Source organism: Tinamus guttatus, unplaced genomic scaffold (assembly GCF_059628265.1).
Source record: "Tinamus guttatus ecotype Peru unplaced genomic scaffold, ASM5962826v1 Tinamus_guttatus_pri_ptg000473l, whole genome shotgun sequence".
NCBI classification, from domain to species: domain Eukaryota; kingdom Metazoa; phylum Chordata; class Aves; order Tinamiformes; family Tinamidae; genus Tinamus; species Tinamus guttatus.
The window spans coordinates 1,756,165-1,778,319 of NW_028289007.1; the positions used below are offsets into that span (position 1 = coordinate 1,756,165).

At 35.5% G+C, this 22,155-nt stretch overlaps 1 protein-coding gene across 1 annotated transcript in view; it reads left to right on the forward strand.

Moving 5' to 3' along the window:
* The window catches only part of PRKN (parkin RBR E3 ubiquitin protein ligase), a 541,751-nt gene that overhangs the window by 161,864 nt on the left and 357,732 nt on the right, over positions 1-22,155 (forward strand). Inside the window, exon 5 of the mRNA XM_088532999.1 lies at positions 12,381-12,464. Within this exon, the coding sequence (XP_088389125.1) occupies positions 12,381-12,464 (84 nt within the window). The remainder of the gene's footprint in view (positions 1-12,380; positions 12,465-22,155) is intronic.

The window sequence follows — 22,155 nt, forward strand, 5'->3', positions numbered from 1 at the left end:
TATAGAAAGTTTTGCTGAAGGTATACAGCCAGTGATATTTTAAATATTGTTTGTTTTTTAATGCTCACACACAATACTGGTTAAGGAATTCGTTGTTTAAGATCTGAGTACAGGAGAAATCTTCCTGTTGTTTTTAATGGAAAACGTACTTCTAAAACAACAGTAAGGCTTCATTTCTTTAATAACAATGCTTATTTTAAAATCAGTTTTGTTGCTAATGTAGATAGCATTATGCTATAATAAATAGCATGATTATTGATAGCTCCGAGGAAATATCATGAAGGAAATCAATATACTAAAGATGTGGAGACTGCTAGGCAAAGAGAGAAAATGTCTTTTGCAAAGACGGATGAATGATAGAGCTCTGAACAAAATCCTGTTTTTTTTTTTTTCAAATCCCAGTCCAGAGCTATCCCTGCTAGATTCTGGACTACAAAGTCTTTCCATAATACAGCAAATTGATTCATACTAAATTGCCATCTTCTCTTTCCCGCTTGTAACAGGATTGCGTTCTTTCCTTATGCAACTCTTTATCTCAAAGGAATGAGACCTGATGGGAATTTGTCTAGTGCAGTGCCTCGATATTTGCACAATATAATTAAATGCTTATGAGTAATTATCACACATAAATGTATATCCACAGTCTTTGTGTTGGATAGTGCCAACGTGTTAGAGAACAAGGCGTCTTTTCAAAAGTATTTTTCTTTCGGAAGAAGCTTAGGAAATGTAGCCTACGAGAGCTCAATAATCAGTTGTTCATTTTATCTTGTACAAGTTTTTAAAATTTCCTTCAGATGTAGATGTATTTTCTGAATGTACAATAGCTTAAGAATATGTGCTTTCTATTCCAGTATTGTACAAGCTTCTAGAAATTGCATAAGAGAAAATCTTATGATCCCATTTGACAATTCAGAAAATATTGAAGTGGAATTAATATTGGTATAAATTAAAGGGAAGATAACATAATTTTGATGTATAAAATAGTACTCTCATTAACAGTATATTCATCTTGAGTATTTAGAGTACTATGTATTTACAATTTTCATTGTAAAATGAAAATTTTGTGTGCGGGGGGGTTGGACTAGATGACCTCTAGAGGTCCCTTCCAACCTTACGCATTCTATGATTCTATGATTCTACGATTTTACTAATTTTGGCTTTTGCTGCCGTTCCAAATTAATGTAGGTATGAAAAAAGACATTGTACGTTGTTTTAACTTGATGTCCAAAGAATAACTAACTCCATATGGCAGCTTTTTTATAGGTCTTCTTAACATCTAAGTACAGACCAGGAAAGCACCTCATAACTTCGGACACAGGGCACAAGTAGATGTATGAAGATAAATAACTATTTCGTTTTCCTCTGATTAATGAAGGAATCTTTATTTGTGCACTAGCCTAGTTTTTCATCAGAGGCCTTCACTGTGTGGCAACATGTGTTAGTTTTTAGGGCAAGGAAATATGCCACTATATTTTCCTGTCTACAGTCTACACTCTTCAGTGGTGATTGTGGTTGCATTGCATGTGGTTTTTGTCTGAGGAAAAAAAAATATCCCAAATTATAATTATCCTGATTGCAGATTTGCAGATTTGGGCTACAAATTGCTCTGTAATTGTAATCTGCCTTCAGACCAAAGCATACCAAAACTTCAAATAAAGAACATAAAATAGCAATGAAAAATAGTATGAAAAAAGAACTGGAATAATAGAGCACAATTAGAAACGATGATTGCATAGAACTGAATGACTAGACTAGTGCATATATTAAAGGAAGCTCTACACATTCTTATTTACTAATACATAAGGTGCTGTGCTGCACATTTGTGTTCTGATTAAAATTGAAGGGCCAGTTCCTGATTCTTTTTCATTATTATGCCTTGCATGTGACCTTTTATTCCTTGGTAAATTCTAAATTTGTTGTAGCTAAGCCTGATGATGATGATTAAATAAAAAAGTACTGATTAAGCCAGTTCCTAGGCACTGAACTGTGAATTAGTTATAGTATTAATTCTGGTTAATCAGCTCAATTTTATTTGTTGTCATGGTTTACGCTGAGCCATAGGCAAGGAAAAAACCATCATACAGATAGTTAGAATGCTATTCCTGCATTATAAAATGCTAACCGTTTAAATAATATATCTGTTGTTTTTCCTTGTGACAAAAGAAACAGCTACTAAAAGAGAGTGCAATAACAGAAAACTCTTGTCTTCAGAATAAAATGTAATAAAGCCTGCGGAAATGCAGATTTGTTTGCAGTGGCTATCAAGGCAATATAGAGGCATCCGGAATTTCTCTCTGAGGACCTGATTGTTTCTAAATCTAAGGAGCGATTAGCATACTTGGTTCACAAGTGGTCCTAGCCTGACACGGATTCAATCATTTGAATGCAAGTCATAACCTCCATAACTGAGCATAGATATCATGATCTACCACAAAACTGAATCTTTCTCTCACTCACACTGTTCAGAATTCAAGCAGATGTTTTCCATGGAATTAAAAGGCATTTTCTGAAGTTTCTTCATGTTGTCTCCTGAAATATCAACCTCCAAACATCTTAGTAGATTACTTTGAAAGATAACTAAGTTATTCCTGTGCGTTCTGACACTTATGAAGTGACCTTGGACATAATATCTATGACTATATGGTGTTGATATCAGACAGTATCTCAGTCTAACATGGGAAACGGAAGCAAAGCTAAATCTAGGAAAGCACTGCTGAGCATGAAAGAAGGTTGATGCAGTCTGGAGCTGTCCAAATAATGCCCATCTCGGTTGCCCTTTAAAAACTACAGGTTTTTTGTTCCTTTAATTTCTTTATGTTCCTGTGTTCTGCAGTTACAAATGCTTAAAATTGCTCTTATTCGAGTCAATTTCTTAAACAAATGAGAAATTCAGCACAGGCAGGATAAAGCAATTAGCTATTTCTCTAACTTGACCTCCTTCAAAGCCTGATTCCATAGGTAGGCACAGAGATCACATCAGGTGCACAAATAAGATGGGGTGATCATAAAATTCAGGTGGTACAGGCACCCCTTACAAGGTGGCCTACTTGAGAACTTCGGATTCAAGAAAATGTTGAGACTTGGGTTCAAATCCCTCTTTAGCCTGACATGGTTCAAATTCACCTCTTGTGATTTACATCATAACCCTAAAGATTGACTGGAGGTATTTTCCATCCATTCTGTGCCAGTACACAGAAAATTATTCAAGATTCTTGCAGCCAGGGAGGGAGAGAGGGAGGAAGGAAGGAAGGAAGGAAGGGAGGATTATTTTCTACTTTTTGGTTCCCTTTCCTCCTTTTGCTTTTTTTTTTTCCTGAGCTTTTGTACTAGCTGCTTTATCCAGAGGGTGTATGTTTAAATGGTTCCCTTTTGTCTGAGAGTCGTGTGACCGATGGAATCTGTCATAAAGCTTTTACTTACTTGCCTGGCACTGCTTCAATTCTTTAACTACTCAGCATTAAATAACTAGTAAAGTGCTTGTGTAGAGTGGTCTTTTTATTTCTTTTATGTCAATTAGCAGGATCATGCTTGAGTGAAAATCATGGCTTCAGAAAAATAAAAAAAAATTGCAACATAACCTCAAATGAATCTGAATAATCTATCTGATGCAGATTTTCCGTATTTCTGAACATTTCAAAAAGAAGAAAAAAAGGACATTCTTCTGTGAAGGCTCTGATGTGTTGTCACGGAACGAGTGGTGGTGGGGGTGAGTGACACAATGCACTTCACTCGTGGGAAAGAAATAGGAATAGGTTTTATGGATAGTGACAATGGTTTCACGAGATTCTGTCACAAGGTCACTTGTTAGTTACTGCATGGAGGTTCAAGATACACACAGAATTACCAAGGGCACCCTCCCATTGGGTCACGAGGTTCAGATTGGACCCCCTTGCTTTCCAAACTCCTTCTGAGAGGAGTCTGGGTGCGGCTGGATCCAGTCCTAGTCCCAGACCTGGTCAACGGTTTATGCCTAAGGGATTTGTGCACAGTTACAAAGTAAGGTTTACAAATTCAGAAAGAGAAAGGCGCGCTATAGTCACTTACCACGAATCTGTAGTGGGAAGGATCTCTTAACCTCGAGGAGCATCCCTGCTCAAGGGGAGATCCCAGCGTGCAGCCCGCTGTGATACAAGGAGAGCTCAATGGGCTCTTGGGCTGTCCCCGTATTTATGGGATAAGATGATTGACTGATAGTCATCCTTTCAATTCAGAAATGACTGTTGGCTGGTGTACTCCCAGGTAGCCTTATCTCCCCATCAGGATAGGGCCATCGGGACTGTTATTGATGGTTAATGTCTGGGTGGGGGAAGAAATCAGGGAGGCAACTACCAGGATCAGAAAATGTGGTAGTTAACACCTGAGTTCTACCTGTGAGAAGTCAGGTTGAGCTGGGGAAGGAGCATATCCGTAGCATGTGTATGCAAAGTTTACAACAATCGTAGCATTTGGAAAAAATAGCAAACATGATATATCAGCTTTTAGCACAGCTTGTTATTTAGTTTTTAGAAAGGTTTTTGGTATCCTATTAGTTTTGCTGTGCAACATGGGAGTGTTATTGCTATGGAACAATGTTTGAACATTGCTGAAATTGATAAAGGCTTGTCTTGCAGGATGGCTGATTATGTGTAAAATCTGGAATTGGCTATATACCAATCTATTTTCTACAGGTACTGTTGTGTGTAATCTTGATTTTACAGTTTTATATAACTGCAGCATCTGAAAAAATTGTTTGGACACTTAATGAAAAGTGAACCTGCCACTAGTGGTGTTTCTGCTTTAGACCTGCTTTAGAGAATTTTGATCTTAGAATCCATCAGCATTTTTGATAATCCCTGCTTTTCTCATGAAAGTAGCTAGCATCCTCAGAGTGCGGGTCATTTCACAGGCAAGACAGCTCTTTAAAAAAAGTAAAAGCAATGGAGCACTAGATGTTAGCAGTGAGAAGTGAAGGAGGAAAGGGAATAGCAGGAAGATGTAGCTAAAGACAAGTAAACTCTTAATATATATTATCTGCTGCAGCCTGAATAGTTGATCTGATGATGCGCTTGGAAGTGTTGACTAATCACTGTATTTATAAAAGTGAATAGATTGGCAGAAGAGCTCTCCAAGTATCCCCTATAATGGGAATGCTCTAGCTTCATCTCTCAGTCAAAAATGGTTTCAAAATTATTCTTGAGGAAAATATTTAAAATTAACAACGTCTTGCAAATACCATATATGAATCAAATAATTATCTTAGAATATTTATGGTGTTTGCATTTTTTACTATTATTTAACTTTTTTTTTCTCTGGTATTGCTATCATGTGAAGTTGTAGAGCGCTTTCATTTTGACTTCTTGCATTCTGCAGAGACCTGATATCCAGCCAGTTCTTCCTGTGTGTGTAGCAAGCTCTCCATTTCCCAAAACTGGTAGGCTTTCGTTGATTTAAAGCCTGGTAATAAGGCAAGTTCATATTAAGTTGTTAATCTGAAGGGAATATAATAATAAATAAATAAATAAGTATAGCTAAATCTTCTAATTCTCCTTCCTACCTCAGGTCTATTTGAAAGGACAATGAATACCTTCAAATAAGGTAATTAGAGGAGAGAGTTTATTCTGGTGGCTCAAAGACCCTGAGGAAACATTTCTAAATAAGTAGGATCCAATAATTCCTCTCACCTTGGATCTCTCATTCTGATGACCAGCAGCTTTAAATATCAAGGCTAAAGAAATGGACCGTCTCTCTATGAGGAAGAAAATCTCTCTGTGAAAATTCGAAGATGCTGGAATCAAAAGTTTGAGTTTAGAAGTTTCTCAAACCTTTTTACTGTATGACAAATACTTGCCTTGATTTATGGAAGAAATATTCTCACAGTTATATGGTTATCCCTTTTACTTCTCTACAGATATGCTAATTTACATCATCTGAGACTGCTCAGATTATCTTTTTAGCATCATAGGACAAATCTGCAGGTAGATCCCAGCATCCAAGTAGAGTAGAGAACACTTCAAAATTAAACAAATATATGGGTCATTTTGTGTATGATATGATTTCAACAGATACATGGCAATTTTAGAGAATTAGTAAATATATTATCCAGTTCTGTATTTTCTTCTTTCATTCCTGATGAAGTATTTAATGCTATTCAAGGAAATAAGGAATCATGTATTTTGCATTTATAAGACAGAAAACAGCCTACAAGCTTATTTGCATCTTTTGTTGTTTGTTTATGAGTGTCTACATCCATTTCTTCTTTTATAAAATTGTTTCTCTTTTACCTTCCAGGGTAATATTTAACTATATCCAACTCAGGCAGCTCAAGCAGTAAAGCAAGAGCAGAACCTTTTCAGTTCAGTTTCTCGGATGCATTTATATGTGTTTACATTTGTTCAATTCCTCTTTCCCACCTATTTTAGTGGGAGGACCCACCAAAATAGTCTGGCAATAGCACCTCTATAAATCTTTGTTTTGTCTTTTTATGAGCATTCATTAATCAGTTGGTATCACTGGGATTACTTTTGCAAATTCATAGTCCATAATACAATATGAAAGAATCAGAAAACCCAAAACTAATTAGAAGCATCTTATTCAAATATTTTAAGTTTTTGAACGTATCTGTGTTTAGAATGAGAAAATCATAACCAAAAAAAAAAAAAAAAAGATAGAGATTATTTTGGTACATTTTTTTCAGTTAGACATGATTCTCTGGTTTTTGATTTGAAATAACTAGCACATAGGAAGTCTTTCTAATTGCACAGCTGCATACAGTTCAGAAAATTGTCAGCTACTGCATTTTGGAAGAGTTGTAACTATTGACATAGAATGTCAATGTCATAATCAGGCTGGGCTCTGGTTGAAAGGAGCATTTCATATCTAAGATACAAACATAAATCAAATCAATAGGTTAAATCCCACAAAGACTGAAAACGTGTGAGTAACTTTGGTCTTACTCCTCATATGAATAAAGTTATCCATATGCTTAAGTTTTTATTGACTGGCCAAAGTCAATAAAAATTTTATTCTGATCTTTTTTTTTTTTTTTTCCACTTTGCGATGTAAAATAAGCGGTTAATTTCAGTCCTTCCATTCATATCACACAAATGCCATCAAAACTAGTTGTAGAATTAATTTGTCTTTTCTCCACTGCATACTCTGCTGTATGGGAGATTTCATATCAAATTCAAGCCCTGGTAAATTAGTTAGCTTTACTCCCAGTGAAATGTGTAGTAGGAGACACTGTCTGCTATTGTAGACTGACATGCATTATTCATAGTAGTGTTTATTAAAACATTAGGTTTATGAGAAAATATGTTCTCTTCTGCTTTAATTAACCAGTTAGTGGTTGCTTCTTGCATCAAGGTATCTTGTCATCTGCATGTGCTAGTCAGCGGGCTATGCTTCCAGCTGAATAGTCAAAGAATGTGTAGTTTTGGAGCACAGGATAGTCTCTCCCTTCTGCAAGTGGCTTTGGATGGCCTGTGTAAGCTGTGGGGAGGCTTTAAGTACCTCTGTCTTGGTGATGCACTTGTGCTTAAGCAGAGAATGTCATTTGTCAAGGTTGTCAGTCTGGCAGTTTTAACCTACAATAAATTATCTCTCTAAGATGATAAATTTTCAAGTACTGTAAATAGAACATCTGTAAAAGGCCAGCAAGAACTTTGTGGGTAAATCAGTAATAATGTCTTTATAATTTTTTTCCTTCTCCTGCCTTCTTCAGTGGTGGATACTATTAGGCTGTGCTTTGGGGATTTATAGAAATATATTTTGCACAAAATGGATACTGTTACTGTTACTCATACAGTTTTATTTAGGAAGAATGCAATAATACTTATACCTGAGCATTCACCATAAATCTAATAAGTGTCATATTTAATAAATATAGTCTAGTTGTATCCCTAATTGTCATGATATAAAGAAAACTGAAAAAAATAAGGAGCTTTACAAGAATGCTATGATTCAAATAGATTTACTTTTTCTGAATTGAAATGAGCTCTCCTATCTCTTTACTATTAGAAGCACATCATGCGATTTTTAATTTTTTGTGCTGAGTCTGATTGAGTATTGCTCATATAGCAGCTAGATTATTCTTAGTAAGAAGAGCTTGAAAAGATGATCAGATAGTTTTCCTAAATTAAACCTGTTAAGAATTTATAAAATATGATCCACCGTATCCAAAAATCTTACTTTGTCATCTCCATTTCTGCACTAATAAAATAGGATAAAAGCTCTAGATTTTGTACAGTTTATTTTGGATATGTCAACTGTGGACTCCTTTCCAGCCTTCCCGTCAGGTCTGAGACCGTCATGAGCCTACACGTTCTTGAGGTTTCTTCTGCTTCAGATGATTATATGTAGTCTTCTTGCAGATCGCTTGCTTTGAAATACAATGGGGTTGTCATCATAAAGACTTGGAAAGTGCTAGATTTTAGAGAGGACAAATTTTTATTAGGTGATGCTTTGGTAAACAGGTCTGCTATTAATTAGTCAAAATATCTCTGCTGACTTAGAAAAATGTGCCTTTACCTTATAGTATGATTTCCTAGGCTTAAGTGCTTCTGTCATGGAAGCCAATTCCAATTTATATTGAGAAGAGTAGAGGAAAGCACAACAAAAGACAATGTTAACATATTAACATAGATATGTTAAGATATGATTGTGGCAGTAGATGAGATCTATCACTGTTCCTCTAGTTCAGCCATGTTGTGTACATTAGACTGTGTTAAGCAGTTGTATACATTTGTTTGCCATCAGAATACTCCTGGGTGCCTCCTATATATGGCAGCCACAGCTTTCTTTCCATACTAACTTTGAAAGCAGTGAATCCTGGTATCTTGCTGTGGATGCCACTGTCATGGAATACAAAAGCAAAACAGAAAATACCAAATTTTAAAAGTTATTTTGGTATTGGGGGAGATTTTCCATCTTATTGCTTCAGTATTTTAAAATCATGATAAAGGGGCAGCATACAAGGATTAGCTCTTCAAATGCTTTCATATAAGCAACACTATAGCCATTACTTTCTGAAGGAGTCTGAGTCCATGCATGGATAGCATTAGATTTAGTGCCTTCTCTGTGGCTTGTATGCTGATTTTAAACCCTTTCAAGCACCAGGAATTATTTCTTCCATTATTTTAAAAATCTTTCTGCATTAATATTTGTCCCTTGGTTGGGTCATTTGTTCAACATTTTGATGATTTATGTGTCTCATGTAGGTATTAGCAGGTACAAGGATGTGTTTTAAAGATATTCTACTGCATATTGTTCACTGGGGTAGAATATAAAGCAGGGAAAATACAAAGCATTAAATACATGGATAGTTTCCAACCTTTTAAATGATTCAAACTATTAGATGAATCACTGGATTCTATTGCTGACCTCTGTTTCTGACCTTTCTGGGTTTTCACAGGTCAACAGCTCTGTCAGAAATTGCATTTTGAATAATTTGTCATCTGAGATCTCTAGATACTTCTTTCGTCATCATGGGCTTTTAAAGTGATTATTGAAAATGACCAAAATTCTGTTGTGATTCTATAATACAAAATTGTATCTTGGATACTGGTTAAAATATATGGAAAGTACAATGTACTGTACATGATACTGGGCAGCATTACAATGAAAAGTACATGATTTTCCACTGCTTCCTTTATTCAATCAATAGCATGTGAATTCTCTTTGTTACTTGTGTTGAGTATGAGTTTCAATTCACATTTAATATGGTCTTTGCCAACTTTTCTGTCTTCCTCCCACCAAAAAAGGAAAGAAAACAACCACCAAACACCCAAAACATAGAAGTTCCCATTCCAACCGTAGAAAAGACATTCAACTGCATCTGACCCTTTTATTTTTGTGATTCAGTATAAGGTGTTCCCCATGCTTCTTTCTTTATTCTTTCATTTTCCCATTTATGCACTGGATGCATTCATTTTGATGCGTAGCGTTTTTGGACCCATGTGGCTGTGCACTCAAAGGGCAGTTGCTTTAATCTTGCAATCAGAAGGCTTTGTTCTTCTCACAGCGCGTTCTTGATTAAAGGAGACTAATAATCACAAGCACTGAAGAGTGCAGAGAGTTACAACAATGCAACTGATTGGCTGATTTGCAGTTTGACAGGTTTTTCTTGCACTCCAGAAAATAAGAATATATAAAAAAAAATCATTTTGAAGTGTTTATCTCCCTAGAATTCCTTATTTGATTATGGCGCAATTATAGCAGTGATGCTTAGTAGCACTCTCGCTAAAGAAAGAGCAACATTTTGCCTACAAACACTTTTCCAAGAATGTATGACTTTTTGCTGTTTTTTGCAAATGCAAAATTCACATTCTCAAGTAAATAGACTCTTACAAATAACAAAATGTTACCTTTTAGAATGTCAAGCATAGATTAGGGAAAAGAGAATTCCTCCTTCTTATAAACATTGAAAAGAAAACATAAATTTTGTGTGTGTGCATGTGTGGTTTTTTTGTTTGTTTATGGTTTTTTTTCCCTACATCTGAGCCACACAGGCACAGAACCGAGATATTCTGCTTCTTAGTATTGGGCTGCAGTTGCTGGATCAATTTGTCTCCAGAGAACTTGATCTGACTCTCATTAGAATAAAGAGAACATACTGTTGACTTAATTTAAGGCCAAGTATAGCCGATGTTTTCAACACAGCTAAATGTGTATAACTTTCCCATAGATTACAAGCCCATAGTTGTAATTAATGGTATGTAAAGCAATGGTGGATAGGGTGTTGTTTATATAGACAGACCCCTGGGAAGGTGTAAACAGCAGTGTGAGCGTAGAGCACAGCAGTACTGGTGGTGTGAGGCTGCAGTGCTAGTTCCCTGTGTGAATGCTCCAGTCTGCCCTAAGTGGAAGAAGGAATACTCTCATTCCCACCAGAAGGCTGCTGCATGGAAATGTATGCATGAGAAATGTCTAAAGGAAATTACTGCAGAAAAGGGAGAGCAGGGTAAGTTCACACCATGGCATAAACCACACAACTTTTTCATGTCGATAAGACCATGTAAAGTGAGCAAAAAGGACATTTAAAATGGATGTTACTACTAATAAATTAAAAGATCTTGCCATATTAAGTCATCTTTGGATCTGATCAAATGCTAGTTGTGGTCACTGAATTCTAACTAACAGTAATGGATACTTCAAGAGATCTTTTCTATTTTGTCTTCTTTGAGAATTGTTTCCTGATTGCATTTTTGCTAATCTCAAATATTGTAAGAATATGGCATAATTACCATAATCATACGGTTTCAAATCCATTTAAAAAGCCTTTTTTTTTGAAATTTCACTAAATGAATATTATAAATTAATATCAATTTATATGCATGTTTTCTTTCTTGCTTCAGCAGTATTATGCTTTCTCATATTTGCCTAGTTATGGACCTGCAAAGTAGTTGGGAAATAATTCCAATGAAGTTGAAGAATTAATACCTGCAAAAAATTACTTGAATGACTTGAAATATTTTCTACATTTGCAGTAAAGATAATTATTTGGCTGAAAACGTATGCTTGCAGAACTGGTTCTTCTCATGAGGCTGCTTTTAACTATCTTATTGTATAGTTTACTTGTGACTGTTTCTTTTCTATATGTATACTGCCATAACACCATTGACTTTGACAATCTTACATTTATTACACAGATGTGAGTAGAATAAATGCTTAATAGGCAGGAATGGAACACATTTCTTATCAGTTCAAAAATCACTGGAGAAATTAATGGAAAAATCACCATTTCAAATATTTTAAATCTTTTTTTATGATTCCTAGCAAAGTGATTTTTATTAACTATACTATACTACAGCTGTTTTTCTCCCAACGTGTCAACAATGCATCTACTTGTAGTCACCCCTTGTGTCTACCTGCAATGTAGTCTTCACATGTTCAAACTACACTTTACCTAACCAGTAGTCTTTAAATTTACTATTTCTTCTTGTTTTGTAATGCACTCATAAATGAACTGTTTCTGTTTTCAACAAGTTATAGAAAAGTTTGTTTAAGATTTTTGATCACTGTATTCTTTGAGGTTTTCTTTTTCTTCCTTAATGACAACTGACAAATCTTGAAATAAGATGTAAATGTCCAGGGCTTTTCTGACAGTCCTCAGTGTATATGTTTATCATGTCGTATTATAGTAGGATAAAAGCTTTTTTTGTGACGAAAAGTAGTCTAATTTGGTTACTGAAGATATTATCAAAGCCGAAGATATACTGAAGATATTTACTGATAAATATTGTCTTATAACAACATTTGTACTTTTTCAACATGAAAACAATAAAACTGACTATCTAAATTCTAACAGAGTTTAGAGATAGGGAGAGACACAATAAAAATAAACTTTTATATGTTTTCTTATTGACTAGATTAAAACATTTACATGCTCTGGTTTTATTTTGAAGGGTCCATCTTGCTGGGAGGATGTGCTGATTCCAGACAGAATTACAGGTGTTTGTCAGTCCCAAAGGTGCGATGGAACCATAGCGGTAAGATATTTTCATTTTTCTCCAAGTAATGTGACTCCTGTAAGTATATTCATTTGTAGCAGTTCTAACCACATGAGAAGTGCAGGAATTAATGTAAATTGAATACATGGTACATTTTGAGAGAGTTGTTTGGCATCAGATAATATATATATCTAAGGCATAAAAAATGGAGAAGCTGAGTCAGTTGATGCTTGGGATGAAGGAGGAAATTTTTATGGCATCTCTTTTTGCTTTAGCAGAATTCTTAGATGTTCAAGTATGAATACTTCAAATACAGATTACGATACTTAATCATTTACATCAATGCTTATATTATAAGCAATTATTTTGTGTATGTGAATGCCCTAAAAGCTTCAAATTTCTGGGGTGTCCTGCCTACCGGGTCTTCAGTATCAGATGGCCAGGTCTTGTTGACAGAAGCCTATTCTGCACACTGCTGATCACTTTACAATCTGTTCTCCCACACACTCATTCATGTTGTTTATTTAAACATTCCGTGAAGCATCACTGGAAATCCTAAGTAAGAAACAGCATAAGCAATTTAGATTCTTAAAAATTAAGAAGAATTAAGAAGAATTTAAAAAATAATTTATGTATATTTACTTTTCATGAGTTAGATGTTGTCAGTGATAATATTTAATACAGAGAGGTCTCTGAGGTACTCTGTTACCAGAAGAAGCTTAAATTGATGTGCTCTTTCTGGACACAGCTTTAAAAGCCAAGCACATACACACACACACGCACAAAACCAAAAAATAAACAAACAAACAAACAAAACCTTACACTTCTGTGGCAGTTCTCTTCATCAATCTCTCTCAAAGCACTTGCAGTCTCTTTTAAGGTCTTCTGTCTTTCCCAGCAAGACAGGTGTGAGGTGGTGCACCCATGCAATTCCACAGGTATTTCCCGCTTGGCCATGGGTGGCATCAGGAAGTATTTTGCGTAGTGTTAGACACCACACAGTTGTTTTAACAGCAGCAGATTTCTTTCTTTCCCATCCAAGGCCAGCAAAAACAGGTCTTGTAGTTTTGGGGCTTCTGTTTCTCCAGGTACTACTTCTGGTGGCTCAGGCAATACCTCCAAAATGACAGGTATAAGAGACTCCTAGGCCTTCATGTGTTGTTCATTGACCAACAGCACTGAGCTTTCTTTCTGTCAGAGGCATGAAAGAAAACCTCCCTCTACCTCTGGGCAGACTGCTGGTGTAGTGCACTTCTCAGTATACTTCAGGAACTGCTCTGGTCGCAGGAAGGTTGACTGACCACTTCTTCTATATGTTTGTTTTCGCTGTGGCACTACCACCAACAGGCAAAAATCCTTCCTGTTTTTCCTTCTTTCTTTAAAGAAAATACAGGAAAACTGACAAGATGCAACTTATTTTTGGCAGGGACTAGAGCCTCCCTGACAAGCATCCCAATCGAGTTCTTACATATCAACCATGGGGGTCTAGATTCTCAGTCTTCTCCACTGCTGGGACTCCCTGATGTTTCTGATTGACCTGCAATTATCAATTTACAGCTTTTAGCATCTGAAATATGTGTGAAACAAGTCAAGGAAATGATGTTACAGTTTGCAACTTTGCCTCCTGAGCTATAACCCATTCTGTCATTGGATCAGTTACTCAAACAGAAAACAGTAAGAGGAATCACAGGCCTTCGTGGCTTTGTCACAAAGTTCTGACTGTGAAACAAAAATCCTAACTTAAGATCTTAAAGATCTAAAAATCTTAATGTTGTGTCAGTGAACCAGTACCTAGTCAACTAAATCCCTTGACTCCCGTTACTGTCAATATCACTGGTACGCTGCATACCTAGCATAGCCATGGATCAATGTTACTTTTCTGCAAGGTAGCACAAAAACAAAAACAAAAACAAAAAAAGGAAGAAAAAAGAAGAAGGAAAAAAAAAGGAGGAATCTTATTTTAGGAAGGCCTATTTCAAATGTAGTTTAAGGCTACACCTGTTTCCAGAACTTCTCCTACCCGAAGTTGTGGTAACTTCACATGCTGTCTGTTAGTTCCCAGATCCCATATGCGCTATACGTGCATATACCTCTTGCTGGTCCCTGAGGCCCTGAAGTGACCTGCAGCCATATCTAAACCTTTTCCCAAAAGCAAGGAGGGACAGGAGCTGACTCACCTGGGCTTGCATCCTTTTGCCAGCCCGGTCCCTGCACTTGTCATCAGAAGGGCAGATTTAACCAGCTGCAGAAGTTCAGGACTAGTTTAATATTTCCTCAGGAAACGGGCCTGAGGTTTGGCTCAGCTTTCTTTCCATTTCATTTGAAATCTGTCATTTGTGACTTTTAAAATACACCAAAGTCCTTCAGCAGAGGTTTTTCTTCTTTTGTTTTTAAATCAGCGATAAATGTCATGCCTGTATGACTTGTTTAAATGTCCCTGTAGAGGGCAAAAAGTAACTTTGGCTAATTCACAACTGAAAGCTCTACTTTTTGTCTCGTTGTTACAATCTTTGGGTGAGGAAGTTGCCTTTTGCAATTAAGTATCCATATCCGTATTATCATGACAAAGTTGGTGCAATTATTCTCTATCTTCAGTAACATAGCTCCTCATGCCCCCTTTCTTTATAGCAATGGGTAACAAAGAAGCTCTAAGACTGTAGGTTATCAACAACCTGAATGTACTGCTCCTCAAAATACAAAAGATCCCTCCATCCTTTCTTCCGAGAAGACATAAATGTTGTTTTGCATAAAAATTATTTTTCAACAGTTTCCATTTCTCAGAGATGTCAGTTTGCATCATACCTTCAACAGATAGTATTTTTTCCTGCAATGCTAATTTGCATGTATTTTGATACAGAATTAGTCTCTTGACAGAAATTTCAGACTTTAATTTTTTAGAAGCAAATATGACACCATTCAAAAGCAATAGAATATTTTTTAAAATTATTGCCAAAAGTTAAAATGAACAGACTAATAAAAAATGTATTGTAATTCAAGCTGTTTGTTCAAATGTATTTATAGACTGTATTTGATTAATTTTAAGCACTTATAAACACTAGTGAAAAAGAGTTTTAGAATACAGTTTTTGCAAAGGAAATAGAAAAGGTTTCTTTTAGAGATTTAACATTAGAGTTCTTTATGAAACAACACAAGATAGTACAGGGTTCTGAGTAATAGTGGAAAAACTGTAAAGTATTCAAATTACTCTTTTGTCTTCTGCATTAACTACAGTCTTGCACAAGCAATGCATCCGTTCCTAGCTCTTTTCTTTTGAGTTATAGTAGTTCGTCCAGATACCCATATTCCTATGAATGGAACACTCAGACCACTTCTGTATCAAACTTCATATCGTTTAAGTGAACAATGGAAATGTAGCTTTAGCCAATTCACACAGGTGGATTTTAAAGGAGGATAAAAGGGGTGTCTTTCAAATTGTTTCTCAAACTCTTTCCTAAATATGGAGGAACTTTTTCCATTCAGTTGCTGTCTCCTGACATTGCCAGTCAGAAGTGCTGTGCACGGTCATGCGTGTAGACCCTTACTCTGGAGAAATGATGGAATGCATCAACAATGCTCCAAGCTTTTAGTTTTGGGGCTTATTTCTGTTTGGCTTTCCTTGTGGGTTTTCTTGTAAGTGTTTTGTTTAGGGCAGCCCAAGGGCTATCGAAACAGGCACCGTTCTTTTTGAGAGCTCAGATATTGCTCTCACTAGAGTATTATTTAGTTACAGCTTGAATAGCTTGAACTGAATTTCTGTCACTTAGCTAGGTAACTAAGGGTCACCTTATCCAATACCAAGCAGCACCATAGTTCAAGTTTCACAGACCTGTAAAAGGGCATGAAGTCTTTACTGATAGTTGATAGTTAAGGTTAAGAAGGGAGAGTGATTTATTATCTGCTGTTTACATCATGAGGAACTATGAGCTCTGCCTCTGAGTTGCTTCTTGTTGTATGGTATCAAGGAGCTTGTAGTCAGAGTGTGATGGAAGCTCATCATGCAGGAATAGAAATCTAGTTTCAGAGTCACAAAAAGGGTGAAAGACTGACCTGCCTGATTTTTTTTTTTTTTTTTTTTTTTTTGATCTTTGAGATTGAGTCCAACCGTATTGAACCTCCCCTGGTGCACCTTGCCCTATCTGTAGTTATTCTGGAGAGGAGACTGATGCCCGCCTCACTACAGCCTCCTTTCAGGTAGTTGCAGAAAGCAATAAGGTCTCCCCTGAGCCTCCTCTTCTCCAGACTAAGTAACCCCAGCTCCCTCAGCTGCTCCTCACAAGGTCTGTGCTCCAGCCCCTTCACCAACTTCATTGCCCTCATTTGGACAAAGAAAGGGTTTCATGAATAAGGCTCTCTTTAGAGAAGAGCCCTTATTTACAATAAGTTCTTCCTCTTTAAAAAAAAACAGACATGTACTTTTTGTTTTCTTTATGGACAGTCCTATTAAGTGCAAAGATCCAGCAATGCTTTGAAGATATTTCAAATAATCTTTAAACAGTTTTATCCAAATCTCTTCTCCAAATAGAGGACTAAGTTGGTAATAGTGAAACCATGGTAGATTTCATAGGAGGATAAAAAATTAAGTATTAGTGATGCAAAATATATGTTAAGTATAATGCATCATACCACAGGGATAAAATTAAAATGATTTTATTCTCAGACTATTATAGATAGAATACTTCCAGTATGTCAAGGACATGCACATAAGAGAGCTATTTCTCAACCAGTTATAAATTAAGCTTGAGTCTGGTCTATTGGAGCATTCTTATTTTTTTGCAATATAATGGTAATAATTAGAACATATTTTGCAGTGCAATGGTAATAAAATAATATTCTTGTTGCTGATTTTTTGTATCTGTCATGCATAGTTGAACAAAAATTACAGATATTGTATCTAAAATGAAATGTTATCCTCTATTCTTGAGGGTTAGCCATTTATTATTACTTTGGAAAAAAAATCCTAATTAATTTTCTGGTATGTGTTTGGAGAACTCAGATGTATCATACACACAACCTTGAATGTAATGGATGCTAAATTCTTTGTTGTACTTTGTTGTAAACTTTGCTTACTCAAACAAATGACAAAGTGGCCTTATTAGGTTCAAACTTCTGTAGAAATCTAAATGGAAAATGATTATTTTCTGTTTGTCATGCAATGGAGTGTATTTCTGACTGCAAAAGGAAAGGCTCTCCCACCTCTATGTATAAAAATTCTATTAAATTTCCTTTCTCAAGGAAATTTCATCAAGAGCCATGAAAATAATGTAGCAGTCTCCATAGGCAGAGGCAGAGGGGTAACAGCGCTATAAACCACTGAAATAATAATTTTATCACAGGGAAATCATCAGCCTTACAGACAAGTGAACATACACCAGACTCTGAAAGAGCCTTGCCATGTCTCCAAGGCAAAATATAGGGCAGATATTATTCTGAACTTTAGGACTCTTTAAAAGAGGGTTATTGTCCTGTGCACATCATTGGGATTCACAGCTGATGTGCTCAAGGAGTCGCTGTGTACGTTAAAGTCCTAGTAATGGAGGAGTTACACCGGTTTGTAGGTCAGTTATGGTTTAAGCTATTGTGCATCAGGAAAAATGAAAATGGATTTTAATGGAAATATAAATGCATTTCTTCCCCAGTTTTGATATATGTCTTACTGCCGTTATCTTGAATTTTGTATTCCTGACAAAGACTGCCACACTATCAACTGTCCATCATCAGTATAGGTGAACAGCATTTTTATCTCCTCTCCAGGCCCCAAAGCATATGTGATATATTTCAGCAACCTAAAGCAACAGGACTTCTGTGAACTATAAAAGCCTCTTTAAATAGAAAGTTTCCTGAAATAGCAATATACTGTCACTGTACAACTTCCTAAGATTTATTTTTTGCTTTAGTAATTTGTCTCCTTCATTTTTTTAATGATCATTAGATGCTCATTATAATTTTTTTGACAGTCAGATGTCATTATTTAGTAAACTAATTCATTTAATGTGTGTTTGGGGGAATGAGCTTCCAACAGAAACATGTTGTGCTTTTTCATTATATAGTTCTTTTTATTTTTCCACATTCCTCCCATGTAGTTTTCACTTTGATTTTTTCGTACTGAAATTTTTGAGAATTTGGCATAAATATTTGTCCTTACCATATGTTTAATGTCATTACTTTAACCCTGAGATATTTTTAATGTCCTTAGTTTAATTCTGAGGACAGAAATAGTATATCTTCACTGCCAGTTTGTGTAACAGGGACTGTGTGCTAAGAAATCAAGTGCAGAGTTTTCATCTTTAAATACGAAGCTTTCCAAATGATTTCATTTTTAATCATCCCAAGTTTATCTTATCAAACTTCATTGTTCAATCGTAATGCGTTTTTTATCTCATCTTGCTTTGATCAGCTCAGACCTCATAGAAGAGAGAATTTTCTTCATCAGTTAAAGAATATCAAGTGCTAAGTAGTAAATTCAATGATGTTATCAAAATATGCATATAGTAAACAAAGGAACAGTGATCTGATTATGTAAAGTCTCTGACACATTGGTCACTATTATCAATTGTAGTCATTGTTCCATTTTTAAAGTAAAATAATTGTTTATTTGTGAAAGAACCGCTTCTGTCTGTCCTCAGAAACATTAGTGTATTTTCAAAGTCATGTGAATAATATGGCTAAAAGTATTTTAAAATTTCTGAGATACGTTGCATGTACAGTGAGCATGGTGAAACAGGAATGCAGGAGTGCTAATTAAAAATGCCAGATCAGAATTCTTGTAACAAAATATAGTCTCTGCAAGTACAATTATGACAGCTTCTTTATCGAGACCTGAAAGGAAATGTTTCAAATTTCACAAAAGGTATATCTGGAAGTTTTCATGTTTACTGGAGGCTCAGAATCTGCCCTTACTGTTTAGGAATGGATATATTCTTTCATGCTTAGTAGCATGACATCTGTGTAAGTAAAAGGAATAAAGTATAGGTACAGATGAACCTTATTTGGAGTTAAATAGCAAAGAATGTAAATTCATCGATGTAATTTTATTCTTTATCATTCCCATTGTGCAAAATAAAAGAAGACAGAGGTAACAGATGAGGATAATTTTCTGACTTAAACTTTCTCCCCCTCAGAAACCTATGCATTGATGAAATTTAAGGTGAAATTATTCAGATTAAATCACTAAGTTAAGTTGTCCTGTTAGACACACCTGAATGCTTTGCTTTGATGTGTGCTTCTGGACTGAAGATTAGAGTGCAATTTGGCTGCCCTGGTTGGGTTTCTCTCCTATAAAAAAAGAAGCTTCTAATTGCTTGGAGGAGGGAGGGCAGTGTATGCAGAATGTCTTTACAAGTCTAGTTAGCTAAACAGAATAATGTCCAAAGTCACGGAGACTGGTACAAAATAGGAATTACAATTTATGTATACACAGAGTACTTTACAATAATTAGACAATAGGATAGACATAGTACTCACTTTAGGATTTACTTTATATTCTATGGCAATCGAGCCTTTCCTGACCCTATCTTCACCAGAAAAGAATCAGAATCCAAATGCGTTAAAGTATATGTTACCATTTGCTAGGGCAGATATTATCGTCATGCTATATGTCTTTCTTACATTAAATGTCTTGCAATCAACTACAATAGCATATTTATCATTCTTGTATTATATCTGTAATGACAAGTGTAAGCCCATACACAATTGCTTTGAACTACTCTAACATTTTAAATTAAGTGGACTAAACAGGCAATTTTGGCATATGGTAGCATATTGATCTTCCAAAAGCTTTCATAGACTTATTAGCATGTGTCCTAAAAACTGAGAAATATAGGAAGAAGTTATGTCATTCCAGCTTTTTCTTCATTTCTGCGATGGATAATTGTTTTCCAAAGCATAACATTTTATGATGATTTGGTTATATGCTAACATTTTGGGATTCTTTCTGATTCACTGGAATCACCCTCGAATCCTGAATCACTGAGGAGTTAAGTAGGAAGCCTGAAAGACACAACGGGGAATTCTTTGAAAAACAGAAACTTCGGGGCATTTCATCAGCACACTTTTGTGGGAAGTGAGTGATCCATAGATATAAAAACAGAAGGAATTTTCTGATCATTTAGGCTAACCTCCCACATAACACAAGTTATAATTGTTTCCTGAAGTAATAAATTTTTGAAGCCAAACATATAATTCAGGAAAACAGATGACCTATCTTAAAGACAGCCAGTGGTGGATTAAAAAAGATAAAGAAAAAGAAAAAGAAAAAGGGAAAAAAAAAGTATAACAGGCAATTACCTTGCCTGTTAAAACAACAACAACAAAAAGTGCTCTATTCCTACTGCAAATTTGTCTAACTTCAGCTTCCCTCACTTCATTTGCTATCTAGTGCCCTTTATTCCTCTATTATCAAGAGCCCTGTTTTCTTCATGTTGAGGTCTATAAACTAAAGTTCAGCTGTATCTTAGCCTTTTACACTGACAAGCTAAGAGTTAAGTTTAGGTTCTTTGCTATAGTAAAACTTTTTTTTCCCCCAGTCCTTAATCATGCTCTTGGCTATTTTTTACCATTTTTCATAAATTGTACACGTCAAAACCAGGCCTAGTTGTAGCAGTGAGGACACCAGTAGCAAATACCCTAATAATACAGTCTGCTTATTTGTGTAGATGCCCTGCAGTTATGCTAGGTAATTTGACCATAGTGTCATCCTGAAGATTCTTCTTAGGTGATCATTGCCCCAGAACCTCAGGCCTTTCAATTACTACTAACCTGGACAGAGCAATTCCTGCAGCATGTCTGGCCCTTGTTTCTAAAACTGTGACTTATCTTTGGCTGTTTTAAAATGATTATTGTGTGTTTGATCTCAGTTGAGCATGCTGTTCTTCTCTCAGAGACTTTATTATTTTCCCTTCCCCCAAATTTTGTGCCGTCTGAACAATTTCTGAGTAATGACATCATGCTTTCTTCCAGATCATTAGCAAATGTTTTGAATAGCATGGGGCCAAGAGCTGATCACTGCAAAACCTTCCCTGAGAAACAGACATTTGATGATTCACTCTGGGAAATTACGTTTTGAAGTGTATCAGTTAAATTCATCTAACATCGATCTTATGGTGTTCTAGTTTCTTAATCAAAATGTCAGGGCTATATCAAATGCCATAAAGAAATCTGGGTAAGTTACAACATCACTATTACATTGTTCCGCTAAACTTGTAATTTCATAAAAATGTCAGGTTAGTTTGATATGGTCTATTTACCATAAATTCATGTTGATTGACATTAATTACACGTCCTTCCTTCACTCCTTTTTAATGAAGTACCATTTTAGCTTTTTATTCTACCCAAAGCTGGTAATAGGCTTACAATGCTTATATCTTTGCAGTTATCTATTTAGGTATCTCTAATCAGATCTGGTTTTGCAGGTGGTCTGAAAATAACCTCATTCTGGAGTAGATCAATTTTCCCTTTATAAAGAAATCCTGCTTTTCTACTTCTTACTGCAGAAAGTAATCAATGATAGGTAAGGAAAAGAATTATAAAATATAGAATTAATTATAGACAAAAAAAAAAAAGGCTAAATTATCCTGAAAAAGATGAAAGCTTTTAAAATTAGGAGCTTTTCTCATAAAAAAGGTGAATTCATAGTATATAATAAAATAATGCTTTCACAGTGTATTGGACATTTTTATAGACCACAAAAGAATTCTTCCATATCAAAATCCACAACCAGCAAATATAGCTTAAA